General features: G+C 38.9%; 1 protein-coding gene and 1 long non-coding RNA gene across 2 annotated transcripts; both read left to right on the top strand.

Moving 5' to 3' along the window:
- Nucleotides 1-6,163: 6,163 nt before the first annotated feature.
- LOC107778937 (uncharacterized) lies at nt 6,164-7,983 on the top strand. The gene is made up of 3 exons (XM_016599263.1): nt 6,164-6,407; nt 6,731-6,807; nt 6,901-7,983. The coding sequence occupies exons 1-3, from the start codon at nt 6,164-6,166 to the stop codon at nt 7,981-7,983; spliced, it is 1,404 nt and encodes a 467-aa protein (XP_016454749.1).
- Nucleotides 7,984-8,846: 863 nt separating this feature from the next.
- On the top strand, nt 8,847-12,912 carry LOC107778939 (uncharacterized). The gene is made up of 2 exons (XR_001646504.2): nt 8,847-9,540; nt 12,567-12,912. It is a non-coding gene; the product is annotated as an uncharacterized LOC107778939 (long non-coding RNA).
- Nucleotides 12,913-15,078: the final 2,166 nt, after the last annotated feature.

The following is a 15,078-nucleotide window of genomic DNA, read 5'->3' as shown; positions in this document are numbered from 1 at the left end:
AAGAAACTTTATTTTATTCCTTCTATCTTTATAAGTACATAAGCATTCATTTGCTAAAGTAAATAAAACTACCAATACATGTGGCTAACCTGTATAACTTATTTCTACATGGCTGATCATGCAGTCCCCGGTCCTGATGAAACATTGATTCTGGTTCTCGTAGTCCCAATTTTGTGGCATTTCTACTGCCATATCAGATATTATTTCCCTCTCCCTAGTGTTTGAATGCGAAGAATGGAATTAGAGCACTGGAAGTCTTGTGCCCAGATTCATACTTCACTGGTGGAAACAACTTGTGAATTATTAAATAATCCTTTTTAAATAATAGAAAACAAGGTTTGCCACTGAGTCAAAGATTTTTAACAATCCACATAGCTGTTTACCATTGATGTGAAAGTTTTAGTTCCTTGATATTTTAAGGTCTTTTTTTGCCGATGGCGTTCTCTTCATAGTATACTTTCCGTCGCTGCCTTGTCAAAAACCTTGCTAGAAAAATCCGATTGGGAAAAAACTGGTCGAAAGAAAAAAGAGTGCATCACATATTTTCAATATTGGTAGGCTTCATATGCAATAATACCTTATGAAGTGAGTCACGTTCCAATTGCTAGGTAATTTGACTCTGTCTTGGTTCTCCAACTCGTACGACCCTTTACTGGTGATAGCTGAAACCTAATAAGGGCCTTAATGAGCATATCAAAAGAGTTAATTGAATGTTGGGGTAAGAGAGAATACCATGACAACCCCCTTTGTGTCACGACCCAATTTTCACTATAGGTCGTGATGGCGCCCAATTTCCAACGTCACCGCTAGGAAAACCAACGCGTGAACTACCCATTTAATTGCTTATTTTTAATATTTTCAAAGTCTTTGATTTTTTATTTAGTAAGGAAACAAATAGTAAGTGAGCGTAGTAATGTAAGCATAAACTTAACGTGAAAGTAAGATAGTAAATTAAATAATCAAAACCCATAAGTGTATACTAGAACTCCCTAAAACCCGGTGTCACAAGTGCACAAATATCTATTAGAATATACAAAACTCTCTAAGAACTGTTGTCTGAAACAGAATAGATAGGAATGATAAAACATAACAAGAGAAGGATCTGGGTGCTGCAGAACGGAGCATGAGAAGCAGCTCACCACTATGCCACCGGGTAATACGGATGCATGCTCGGACGAACTCCAGATGCACCTGCCTCAGAATCTGCAGGCCATGTGCAGAAGTGTAGCATGAGTACGTAAATAAGGTGTACTCAGCAAGTATCCAGTCTAGCCTAGAAGAAGTAGTGACGAGGGTTCGACATCGACGCTAACTAGTGGGAACTATACATAATGTATAAGAATATGTAAAAGCCATGAAATGCAACATCAATAATGGAATAAGAGGCAATAATTAAATGACCCCTTAACGAAATAAAAATTAGAAGTCCTCAAATATCACATGCTAATCTCAACAAGTAAGGGGCCAATATGTATTTATAAATTCTCAAGTCATGAAATACATATAAAGTATAATTGGACTCCGAGTGACAACACGCATGAGTTATGCTGAGGTCGTACGACCCGATCCATAATAATCGTATACATACACTACGGAGGTCGTACGGCCCGATCCATGGATGCATCCCATAATATATATAAATATTGTCGAGGTGTTCGGCCCGTTCCACATGAATAGGGAAACGTTTTGGATTACGAATTAAGTATTTATAGCTTCAAGGTAAGCCCATAAAAGAATATAAATTTCCATCAATGACTAAACATTCCGCCAAATCTCTAAGTAATGAAGCTTGATTTAACACAATCTTTAACCAACTTTTACTTATTAATTCAAGCAATTAAACTAGCGAATTGAGTTCAAAGAGTGCAAGTAATAGCATAATAAAGGCCTATGTCTACCCGTATATAATATGAATTTTAGCTACGCACGGACTCTCATCATTTCGTGCATATGTAGCATCCACAATTAGTAGCAAATAATAATTTAAATACCTATGGGGTTAATTCCCTCTTACAAGGTTAGGCAAGAGACTTACCTCGTTCCCAAGTCCACTTTCCGGTCCACAAATCACTCTAAAAGCCTCAAGTCGGTGCCGAACAATCCGAAACTAGCCAAAGGTTGTACAAACTAATCAATAATTGCTCAAAAGTTTATAATTTAACTATTAGAGTGATTACCAATCCAATTTGGAAAAATCCTAAAATTCACCCCAGGCTCACATGCCCGGATTCCAAAAATATTTGTAAATAGTTGTTACTCACTGCCTCACGAACACAAATATACAATTTCTACTTAATTCCATAACTATTTTCATGGTCTAATCCCTTTTTTTATTTATCAAAACCTAAGTTTTTCAACAAAATACTTAACTTTCTACAATTTCAATGTTAAGATCTACCCATAATCTAGATATTAAACTCACATTGTGTAAAATACACTTACCTCAAGATGTTAGGTGAATATCCCTCTCTAAAAAGCTCCAAAATCGGCCAAGAAATGAACAAAATGGCCAAAATCCCGATTTTTATTAAGTCACTGCCTAGATCTGCCTTCTTCACGATCACGGACAAGCCCTCGCGATCGCGAAGGCAAAACTGCCCAAGCCTCTGAAACTCTCCTTCTCGAATGCGACAGGGTCCTCGCGATCACGAAGTCTTGACCAACCCAAGCATCGCGAACGCGACCCACCCTTCGCGAACGTGAAGAGCAGTGACCCACACACCCCTGGCCCTATAATCCCTTCTACGCGAACGCGACCAGGACATCGTGAACACGAAGGCCACAAGTCCTGAAGCTTCGCGAATGCGAAGAGAAAAATCACCTAGCCCCCAAATCCTTCATCACGAACGTGAGGGTTCTTCCGCGTTCGTGAGGAAGGAAACGAGAACCAGTACACCAGCAGTTTTGGACTTAGCTCCGAGCATTCTGAAATGCACTTGAGCCTCCCGGGACCCCGTCCAAATGCACCAACAAGTCTATAACCATAATACTGACCCGCTCGAACCCTCAGAACACATAAAACAACATCTAATCTAAGAATTGCAACCCAAAACCAAATTGAATCAACTTATGAACTTCAAACTTTTCAACCAGCTCCGAACGTGCTGAATCATACTTAGACTACTCGGTATCACTCCAATTCATTTTGTACAAGTCATAAATCACCATACAGAACTATTACCGAGCTTGGAATACCAAATGGACCTCGATAACACCAAAGTCTACTCCAAACTATATTTAAAGAACAAGAAAACCTTCAATGAACCACCTTCCAACATTAAGCGCTGAAATGTTCTAGGATCACCTGAAACCTGATCCGAACACACGCCCAAGTCTAAAATCATCAAAAAAATCTATTGGAACCATCAAATCCCAGTTCCAAGGTCAGTTATTCAAAATATTTACTCAAGTCAAACTTAGCCATCAAAGGCCACTATCAAGGAACTAAGTGTTCTGATTTCAACCTGAACCCTTCCAAACCTAAACCAACCATCCTCGTAAATCATAAAATAGTACATGCACATATGGGGAGTCTTAACTAAGGTAACAGTGATCTAGAAAGTAAAACGACCGGTCGGATCATTATACTTTGTGAGGGTTTCATCAAACTTCTTCAGAAAAATCGACTTGATCTCATGTTGAGCTAAATCATTCCCTTTCACAGTCGTGGTGTAGGTTGAGATGTGCTCATGTGGATCCTAAGTACCATCATATTTTGGTATGTTTTGCATCCTAAACCTCTTTGGAATTAACTCTGGTGTTTGCGCTTGACTTAAATGGCAATTGTGTGTATTTTCTTGAATATAGGCCTTTATTACTAGCGGTGCACCTAGAATCTGATCCATCCGAGCGTGAAACTCCTTCGCATTTTGATCCATTCGTTCATTCATTTAACTCATAAACCTCATGATCTTCGTTTTGAATGTATATTCATGTTGTTATTCCCAGATCCACTACTAGTCCCTCTGGCTTTGTCGAAACCGACTTTGCCTCTTGGTGTATTGTTATCGACCCTATGAGCTGTTTGGTTTGCAGGGATACTTGGAGGAATTGGGCCCCTTCCGTTCATGTTATTGAAGGCACCTGACAATGCTTGTTTTAACTCATTCATCACTCGATCCTTCCTTAAGAGGTGTTTCATGATTGCTTTCTACTGTTCTCTCATGATTTTAATAGTTTCCACGACATGTTCCTCCTTCGCATCATCGAGAGTCAATTCCCGCACGTGCCGAAGATATTGGCCACCTTGAACCGGGTTTGTCTCATCCACTTTGTTATCACTGATTGAATCATGTCCGTGCCTCTCAATGTTGTGTATGATATTGACATCATTGGCTGCCATTGTCACGCCCCGACCTTATGAAGCAGGACATGTGCTCGACTGAGTTGCCCCAGTCAAGCAAGCCTACTTAGTGCCTACCATTCCACCTTACCCATGAGTAATTTGAGGATAAACATAAAGAGTTAAACCAATCAAGAGAATAGTATACACAACACCAACTTTCATTCTTACAAGAACTCCATGATGTTTAGATTGAAGTATATATATTTATATGTATATCGTCTCATGTTTTACTCATGTTTCGTGGATTTCGGATGTAAAATGTGTTGATGTATATTAATTTGGGGTGTTTTTATGTATAGGAATCATCCGGAAGCAATTGGGGGCTAAAGATGCAAGATTAGAGCCCAAACGGAGGAAAACGGAAAAAATGGATTTTCAGCGCCATAGGAAGCGCTCCACGCCACCTGTGGCGCCAGTGATAGAAACTTTAATAAGCCAGGTCCAGGGCCAGTGTGGGGCGCTGGGCTGGACGCTGGTGATGGGAAAGTTATCCAAGTTTTCCCGGGGCAAGATTATTTCGGCCCTAGACCTACCCAATGCGTATAAAATCAAGACTAAGCTTATTTTTAGAGAGGGGGATGCCGCTTTGTAAATGGAATACCCACGAGGAACATCTGAGAGCTAGGAGATCTCAGTTTTCTTCATAATTTCTTCGTATTTTCAATTATCCAACACTTAGAAAATTGTTTGATATTATCATGAGTGGCTAAAATCCATAGTTCTAGGGTTGTGATTTAGCCATGAATATTATTTTTTAACGTTGACTTAACCTTGATTACAATTCATCAATATATGGTTGTTTCTTCAATTCTGTGATTAATTGCTTAATTGTCTGGCCAATAGTTACGTTCTATTTACTATATATGCTATGCTTGGGAAAGCCGTGTTTAGATTAGAGAAGAATTGAAGAGAGCACGATCTTAACTCTGATGGGGAGGGGGAGGATTTGTGGTTAGGATAGGAATATACCTAGTCACCATGCTTAATTAAATATCATAATCTTAATGCGTTCTTAATCGATTGATTTCATAGGAATATAAGCGTTAATCTATTTTGAATAGGCGAGTAGTACTTTGGGAGAAGGCTATGAGAGCAATTGTTCGATTAATTAGCAACCATGAGTGAATTGTATGAAAGGGAGAGTTAACTAAAACACAATAAGATTGGTGAATCGATCACAACCCTGGAATATTTGTCTCTACTAAATACACAACCACTATTTTGCTGCTTGATAATTTAGTTACTAGTTATAATTATTGTTTAGTATAATCACACATTTGAACTCGAATTGACTCAACTAAATAACAATCTTGGTGAATTTAGTGGGTAGTTAATACAAGTCTTTGTGGGTTCGACACTCAACTTATTATTTTATTACTTGTACGACCACGTATACTTGCGTGTGTGTTAGGGAGAAACAAGTTTTTGGTGCCGTTGCCGAGGACTTGAATATTGAATACTTTCTAGTTTTTGCTTTAATTGTTTATTTCATCAAATCTAACGTTACTTAATTGTTGCTCTACTCTTAGGAACCTTGATTGAATGCAAAGGGTCAGAATCAAGGATAGACTTCAAGGCTTTGACCTCGAACTTGAGAGAACATTTCATAGGAGGTTGAGGGAAGCAAGGGACACAAATAATCTTCAGGCACTTGTTCAATTTCCTGTGAACATGGTAGAGGAGCAACATATGGCTGTTCATGAGGTGGCAATGCCCAACATTGCTAATTTCACCTCCAGCATTGTGAAGCCTAGAATCACTGGGCATTTTGAGCTGAAACAAAGCATGATCTAGTTACTTCATACGAATGAGCAGTTTATGGGTCTTCCACACGAGGATCCACAACAGCATATCCTGAATTTATTGGAGATTAGTGATACTTACATCACTAACAAGGTCACTCCAGACTATGTGAGGCTTATACTTTTCCCGTTCTCTTTGTTGGGTAAAGCAAAGCGATGGCTGAAGGCAGAATCGACTAATTCTATTACATCATGGAATGATCGAGCAAGGAAATATTTGGCAAGGTTCTTCCCTTCAGGCAAAACTGCAAAGATTAGAAGTGAGATAATCGCCTTCAAACAGAAAGTTGGGGAGTCTTTATACTGAAAGGTTCAAGGGGCTGCTCAGAGACTGTCGTTATCATAATCAGACAAACGAAGTGTTAGCTCACACTTTCATAGAAGGGCTACATCATAAGAAAAAAATTATGGTAGATACTGCAGCTAGAGGTCAAGTGTTGGAGAAAAGCTTTGATGAGATATATGCGTTATTGAACAAATTCTCCAAAATCAATCCTGATTGGCAAGGAGAGATGGGCAGACACGTTGTGCAAAATCTGTAGGGGTTCTCGAGCTAGATGTCATTTCTGCATTATCAACACAGATTTCCACATTGACCAACCAAGTCAATCAGATGACCTTGGTTATTATCAAGCAACAAGCTCAGCCAGTGCAACATGTGTAATTATCTTATGAAGTATGTGGAGAGGGTCATACGGGTGACTTATGCCCAGTTAATCCTGAGTCTGTCTATTTTATGGGTAATACAAATAGAGGCCAGGCAAACCAGTATGGGAACACTTACAATCACAGTTGGAGGAACCACCCAAATTTCTCTTGGGTGGAAACCAAGGTGCTCAGAATCAATACCGGCCACAAGTACCTCAACAACAATATAGACCACCTCAGGCTGAACAATATACAAACTCGACAAGTCACCTTGAGGAAATGATGAAGGAAGTTATGGCTGACCAGCAGGCCCAAACAACAGAGATGATGAAAAGAGTGATGGCTGACCAGCAGGCCCAAGTAGCAGCAATGAGAAATTTGGAGCGACAATTGGGACAACTTGCCAGTGCCCAAAATACTCGACTAGTTGGAGCTCTTCCAAGAGACACTGAGGCTAATCCTAAATCATCTATTAATGATGTGTCATTGAGGAATGGGAGACAATTAGAAGAAGTCCAGTCGAAAAGGAGAAAATATGTGATTTTTAATGAGAAGCCGGACACTATAGAGTCACAATCAGAAAAATTAAAGGAGTTAGAGAAGCCAGCTGAAGAGGCAGTGGCTAAGGAACCCCCACCATTAGCTGCGAGGCCACCACCCCCATTCCCTCAAAGATTGCGGAAAGTGAAGGATAATGCTGCCTATAAAAAGTTTCTTGATATTTTGAAGCAAGTGCAAATCAATATTCCACTGGTAGACATTCTGCAAGAAGTGCCCAAATATGCAAAATACATCAAGGACATACTGGCAAATAAAAGGAGGTTGATCGAATTCGAGACTGTGGCACTTACCGAGGAATGTAGCTTAAGAATCCAAAGCAAGCTACCTCAGAAATTGAAGGATCCTGGTAGTTTCACTATCCAAATCTCCATTGGTAAGCATGCAGTCAGGAGAGTTTTGTGTGATCTTGGGTTGATGCCGCTATCTGTGTTCAGACAGTTGGGCTTCGGTGAGCCGCCCCCAACAACAGTAATCTTACAATTGGTTGATCGCTCCCTTGCTCATCCTGAAGGAGTGATTGAAGATGTGTTAGTTCAAGTGGGGTCTTTCATATTCCCTGTTGATTTCATTATCTTAGACTACGAACTTGATCAGGAAGTCCCATTTATTTTGGGGCATCTATTTTAGCCACGGTGCGAGCTATTATTGATGTATGCGAAGGAAAGATGACGATGAGAGTAGGTGATCGAGTGTAGGTATTCAATATGTATAAAGCTTTCAGATTGCCAGCCCACTATGAAGAGCTATCCATGATTTCTGTGGTGGAAAGCGATGCCACATCATTGGTGCCTTATATGAGCCCCATATATCCTCTTGAACGAGCTTTGATTGGGGATGAAGAAGATAGTGAAGATGAGATGATGGGCGAAATTGAGCAAGTACTTGACATGTCGTACAATTATATCCATGGGTTTGGGAGATTTGAGGAGTTGGACAGGCTTTTCACTCTGACCCCTCCTAAGCCATCTATTGAAGAAGCTCCAAAGCTAGAACTTAAGCCCCTTCCAGCGCATCACCGCTATGCTTATTTGGGGAACTCTGAAATATTGCTAGTAATTATCTCATCCAGCTTGACTAATGTACAAGAAGAAAAATTGCTCAGAGTATTTCGCGAGCATAAAAAGGCTATAGGGTGGACAATTGTGTACATCAAGGGAATACGTCCATCGTTTTGCATGCATAAAATCTTTTTGGAAGATGGACACCGCCCCAGTGTTGAGCAGCAAAGGACATTAAATCCCACCATGAAAGAAGTCATGAAGAAGGAAGTAATTAAGTGACTCGATGCAGGTATCATCTTTTCTATCTCTGACAGCAACTGGGTAAGCCCAGTGCAATGTGTGCCTAAAAAGGTAGGGATGACTGTGGTTGAGAATGAGAAAAATGAGCTAATCAAATTATTTCATGTTAGTTCCATGTTAGTTTGCACAAATCAAATTATTTCAATCTAGTTAGTTTGAGTATTAGTTCCATTTGAAAGTCTTATTTATTGTTTTGACAATTCTTAGTTGTTTGAAATTGATTTGGTTCAAAATCAAGGGGTTCGGTACTGTTTTAGTTCATAACTGAAGTTTAGTTAGTGTAGTCATGAAATAGGATATGCTAGTAGCTTACTTTTTAGTACTAGAGTGGTTGAAAATACATTTTCCTCCATGTTTTTGCCATTTTAGCTGGTTTGGACTGTCCTTTCCCTTTTGGACAACCTTTGGACATACTTTTAGCACACACAAGTGAGTCTTTTGGGTAGGTATTTGGTAGAAAAAGTTAGTCTTTTTGGGCAGACGTTTGGTAAACCAAAATCTGTCCAAAAGATGTTTTTTTTTTCCTACCTAAGAGTTCATTTCTCACACATTTGGAGATCATCCTTTACACTCTAAGAAAGACACAACTAAAAAAAGTAAAAAGGCCTCTGCTAAACATCAAAGTAAGTTGAAGAAATGAAATCTTTGTGAGTGATCTTCTGAGTGCATAATCTTTGAGAAAACAAAAGATCTTGTTTTTTAACTTCTGAAATTACATAGTTTCTAGCCTCCGGTGCTTCTTGCTAGATTTTCTGGGGTATTCTTGGGTTCTGCTACTGCTGATTTGCTGCTGCTTTTCACTGCTGGTTCTGCTTGTTGGTCCCAAGTAGCTTTGATATCAAAAGATTTTCTTGTTGTTTCTTTCTCGAAATTCTACAACAAGGTATTCTGTTAACCTCCATATGACTGCTGTGATAAAAATGAATGAGAATCATGATGTTTTGAATGTTTACTTCCACCGTGTGAGATATTCCTTAGCTTAATGTATGCAAATATGGATGTTCGTATGTTTGAAATCTAAGTTGTGGAGGTTTTAAATAACTGTTATTGTTTCAAATCTTAGAGACGTACATGCTATATCTTTTTCAGTCATGGATATTGGTGCTTATCAAATCTGACCATCCTCGGCCGGCTTAATAATTTCGATCCATAGACAAAAGTGGTTATGCTTGTCGTATATAGCTGTTCAAATAATAAAAATGGAACTATTTTCAGCAACGCTTTAAACTAAATTGGCTTTTGTGTTCTGTCCAAATGTGTGAAAGTTTTAAGCATATTTTGTTTCATTTAAGTTCACTCTTCTTTACTGCCATCTCGCTTCAATAGTGTTCGAAGCCGCGTTTCAATTTTTCATGTTCTATTTTTTTAATTTGGATTATTTTATTTGTGCTCATGGAGGTTAGTTTTTGGTTTAAGCATAGTGTGAGGTTAAAATGATGCCTTCAATGATTAGGCGTTCTCATTTTATTGTTTCTTGCTAGGTTATAGGTTAATTAACAAATTGATAGGACGTAATTTCAATTCACTTAAATGTCAAGTAGTTGAAAGAAGATCCATATTTGCCTTGTTAGTTAGGACTTAAATGTAGGAATTAAATAGGACTTGTTAATTAAGAGTTGAATGTGGAAACTAAATGTCAAGTGTGCTTTGTTGGGAAGAATTTCAAAGGTTGTGGGCCCATATGATTCTTAATTGACTTTTGTCTTTAGTTTGTGTCATTCCAATATTATTAATTAATTTAATTTTAGTACCAATAGTTGATTGTTTGTTTGTGCCTTCGGCCTTATCTTTCATGTGACTTACAATGGGGAGCAAATACTAGGAAAAACAAAATACTAGGCCCAAAGAGAATAACCAGCAATTGGCCCAATGGCCATTTAATTTCAAAAGATGCCAATAGCTTAGTACCAAATAATTTGGCCCAATGGCCATGTGATAACCAAAATAGGCCAGCTTGTCCAATACAAGTGAACTGACCCATCATTGATTCTCCATATCTTTTCAACAATAAAAATCCAAAAAGTCAGTTTATTTGTTTAACTAATTTAACTAATTTAAATGCTAGGCAATTAGTAGGCGCGTTTTAACCTTTTTTAAACGACCCGACCGGTCATTTCGAGCTCTAGCGCATCGTTAGGCGGTTTGAGGCCTTGAGTAGACTTACTTTATGTATTATGACTTGTACGTATGGTCGAAATTGAATTCTGGGAAGTTCAGAGTTGATTCAGAAGGAAATTCTCAATTTGGAAGCTTTAAGTTGGAAGAGTTGACGAGGGTTTGACTTTTGAGTAAATGATCTAGAATCGGAATTTGAAGGTTCAAATAGGTTCGTATAATGATTTTGGACTTGGGCGTATGTTCGGGTTGAGTATCGGGTCGCCCGGGAGCATTTCGGCGCTTATTGTGAAAAGTTGGCATTTTGAAAAATTTAAAAATTCCTAAGTTGGACTTGAAGTGGACTTTGGTGTTATCGATGTACGTTAGGGATTCCTAGCCTTGGAATTACATATTGTGATTTATGACTTGCACGTAAAGTTTGGCATCATTCTAGGATATTTAAGTATAATTCGGATGCGTTCGATAAAGTTTGAAAGTTGAAATAAAGGTTTTGGCCGTCGAGTCATAAATTGTGATATTGTTTGACGTGATTGGAGGCTTTGACTAAGTTCATATCATGTTTTAGGATGCATTGTTATGGCTGGATGGGGGTCCCTGGGGCCTCGGTTGTGAATTAGATTGGAATCAAATCATAATTGCTGAAGCTTAAGGTTTCTGGTATAATCGCACCTACGAGGTTTTGGCCGTAGGTGCGAGACCGCAGATGCGGCCCAGGGGTCGTAGAAGCGGATGTGATTGAGGCTGGCTGGATTTTCAGGTGCAAGGAATCCACCACACCTGTGAGCTCGCAGATGCGGGCAGTGGAATGCAGAAGCCAAAGGCGAAGAGGCATGGCCTTCCGCAGATGCGGAGGCTCAACCACAGGCGCGCTTCCGCATGCGCGATTAAATCCTCCGCAGAAGTGGAGTTGGGAAGGGCTAGTGTAGGCTTGCAAAAGCGAGAAATTTTTCACAGAAGGAGGTTTGGCTGGCCTTAGAAGGAACCGCACCTGCAATGGATGTTTTTCGCAAGTGCGGAGTCGCAAGTCCGATTATTTGGCCGCATGTGCGATGATCGCAGGGCAGAATGCTTTGTTGAGTACGGGATTTGGCTCACTCTTTTTTCATTCGGGCATGTGGGCCCGAGGGTTGACTTAGTTGACTTTTCGAGCGGAGTTGGAAAGTGTTATAAATTAATTAATTATGATGTTGGAGTATATTTTTATTGGTTTTCATGATTGTTTGACTAGTTTCTGATCGATGGGCATTGGTGTGAGGTGCTAGAGAGGCGTTGGAGCCGGTTATGGAATTTCAGAGCGAGATAAGTATCCTGTCTAACCTTCTGAGGGGGAATTTACCCCGTAGGTGATATATTCTTATGTTCTACATGTTGTGAGAGATACACACATATGAGGTGACGAGTGTCCGTGCATATGCTAGGATTTCTAATTATGTCCGGGTAGACTTAGACTCACGCCATGTTTAAATTATACTATTTGAGTCTTTCTTGCATGTTTAAATGCTTTTATTTACATTTATCATGAGACTAGACTCGCGTAAAGTATCGTACTCGCTTTTTAGATATTCGACGAGCTACTTGATTAGCGGCGGAAAATTATTCTTCCTTTACGAATTTCTCCCTTGTTGTGCGTATTCATCAAAAAGTTTCCTTAAATTTCATAACTCACATATATATATTCGTTAGTGGGGGTCAAGGACCCGTTAAAGCTTCTTATTCTAGTAGGATCGGGTTGTTCGCCTTGGTAGGATTATGTATCACACTCATATGGGATCGGGTCGTTCATCTCGGCAGGATTATGTACCACACTCTTATTGGATCAAGTCGTTCGCCTTGGCAAGATTATGTACCACACTCTTATGGGATCGGATCGTTCGCCTCGACAGTATTATGTACCACACTCTTATGGGATTGGGCCGTTCGCCTCAGCAGAACCGTGTGTAATATTTGACAAGAAGCCTTGTATCCGTGAGTTTTCCTGACTTGAGTTGTGATGACCTATCTGGTAGGGACCATATTATATACTCCATTTGAGGAAGTGATCGATATTTGAGGACTTGTGTTTACTGTTCAGATGACTATTGTATCATGTACATATATTTGTTTTAACTTTTTAATTACCATGCTTCATACTTGTTTACTTTCTACTGTACTTGATATATTGGACCACTAGTAAGTATTGATGTCGATCCCTCATCACTACTTGTCCGGGGTTAGGCCAGATACTTACTGAGTATGCGTTGATTTACGTACTCATGCCACACTTTTGGACTTATTGTGAATGTACATATTTCTGGTGGTGTTTTGGGCACAAAGGCGCAACTATTGCGGGGACTTCACGGTAAAGGTGTTAACCGGATGGACTAGTCCGGGCTGGACACGAAAAAAAATAGCCCGTCCGGTTATTGTTCCGGGCTAGTTAGTGGGCTGGGGTTCCAGGATGGTAGTGGGCTTAACGGGTCCGGACCGGGCTGGGTTAATTTTTTTTTTCTTAAAGTATATTTTATTTTTCTTATTCAATGTTATTGATACTTAAGTGTTTGCAAACTTTTAAGGCTTAGAATTAAACTTTAAAGTTTAAAGTTTTAAATTTTAAATTTGAATTTTAAAATTTTAAATTTGACATTTGAAAGTAAGTGGCTACAAAAAATTATTTAATAAGACCAATAGGCAATATGTAAGGATCAAACTCCGAAGACTTTCGTTTTATATTTTCATTGAATAATAAATAATACTTCAAATTAATTTGCAAGTTCTATTTTAATTTTTTGATTTTTGAACTTGGAAATTAAAAGTTTACAATAATTATAAAAAATAAAGAGTACATCACATGCTTTGCATCATATTTGTAAGTTCATCCATGTCAACATGAGGTTCTTGATTTCCGACATTGCTTGAATCGGAACCATAAACCATTATATCTCCAATTTATTTGTCCTCCGCTTCATCTACTTCTTCATGCCCTTGATTTTGTTGTTATGATCTTATTTAATCTCTGAAGTACACTAGAATTTTCAAAGCGTTGCTGCCCAATGAATGACGGGTATCTCCTAGTTGTTGCCTTGCTTGGCTAAATGCGCTCTCTGATGCGACTGTTGAAATCAACACATTTAGCACGTCTCCAGCCATGGACGAAAGAACGAGAAATTGATTTGAGAGAATTGAGAGAGAATTAGAGTAGTAAGAGAGAAAATTATGAGAAAAAATGAAGAAGGGGGCTATTTATAGTTTTTAAAAGGTTAAAATTATAATTTATCAAATATTAGGGGAGGGGGGCTATTTTCTTAAGGGGTAGATCGAAATGGCTAATTTTGCAAAAAATGGTTGTTGCCCAACAGTCATTCTTGAATTTGACTATTGGCAACGGTCCAGAAATAAAAGAAAAAAGCAAATTACAACGGTAACCGGGCTGGACTAGGTTGTAGTCTAGTAAAAATCCTGTAACGGGTAACCGGGCTAATCGGTTTCCGGGGCACCATTTACCAAAATGTGTATGTTCCTGCCCGGCTCTCCGCCCAATCCTCCCCAACATGTCCCCAACTCCTATCGTACCGGGCTGACCCGGGTTGAACCAGGTCAAATCGGGCCGTGATTGGGTTGGCCCGGCTTGTTTAACAGGCTAACTTCACAGTGAGCTGCATCCCATGTTACGATCCGCAACATACGGAGTCCATCATAACTATTTACATTATCCTATCTATCTTGTATTCCAGACAGATATTGTATTATTATTGCACTTCCTAGTAGATGCTTATGCACTTGTGACACCGAGTTTTAGGGTGATCTAGAATTTGTTAATCATTTTGCTTACCATTAAGACACTTTTACTTTGTATTTTACTTAAATCATATGTATCTACGATCTTAGATGCATCGATCTCTCCATCTAATAAGATTCACGATTTCAAAAATAATAAAAATGAACATTTAAGTTGGTAGTTCACCGTTGGCTTGCCTAACGACGACGTTGGGCTCCATCACGACCTATAGCTTTAATTAATTTCTATTTTAATTATTCCTTTGATAAAATCGCGGATTCGCTTGTGTAGCGCGATAGTTGATATTTAATTAGTTTCTTCGAATGTAGTAATTTTTCCTAAAGTAATAACCTACTAATAGTCCTTGTCATGACTGCGGATTCGCTTGCGTAGTGATATTATGATAAAATAATAACTTTAGTCTCGATTACGCATTCACTTGCGTAGTGTGGTTACGACATCTTATTATTTAAAATATTCTTTATTTTTTTTCTAATAATCAAAAAATAAAAGCGGATAGGTAAAACATGAAAATCAATAAAACACAAT

The sequence above is a fragment of the Nicotiana tabacum genome, chromosome 21, assembly GCF_000715075.1.
Source record: "Nicotiana tabacum cultivar K326 chromosome 21, ASM71507v2, whole genome shotgun sequence".
Classification (NCBI taxonomy): Eukaryota; Viridiplantae; Streptophyta; class Magnoliopsida; order Solanales; family Solanaceae; genus Nicotiana; species Nicotiana tabacum.
The sequence above is the reverse complement of the archived record's forward strand: the minus strand, read 5'-3'. Positions and strand labels throughout refer to the sequence as shown.

Excerpts from the sequence above, each read along its gene's own strand:
- LOC107778937 (XM_016599263.1), top strand. The coding sequence starts at position 6,164 with ATGGGTCTTCCACACGAGGATCCACAACAGCATATCCTGAATTTATTG. Across the intron at positions 6,408-6,730 it reads CAAAACTGCAAAGATTAGAA|ATTTCCACATTGACCAACCA; the intron begins GTGAGATAATCG and ends TTATCAACACAG. Across the intron at positions 6,808-6,900 it reads GCTCAGCCAGTGCAACATGT|AGGCCAGGCAAACCAGTATG; the intron begins GTAATTATCTTA and ends TAATACAAATAG.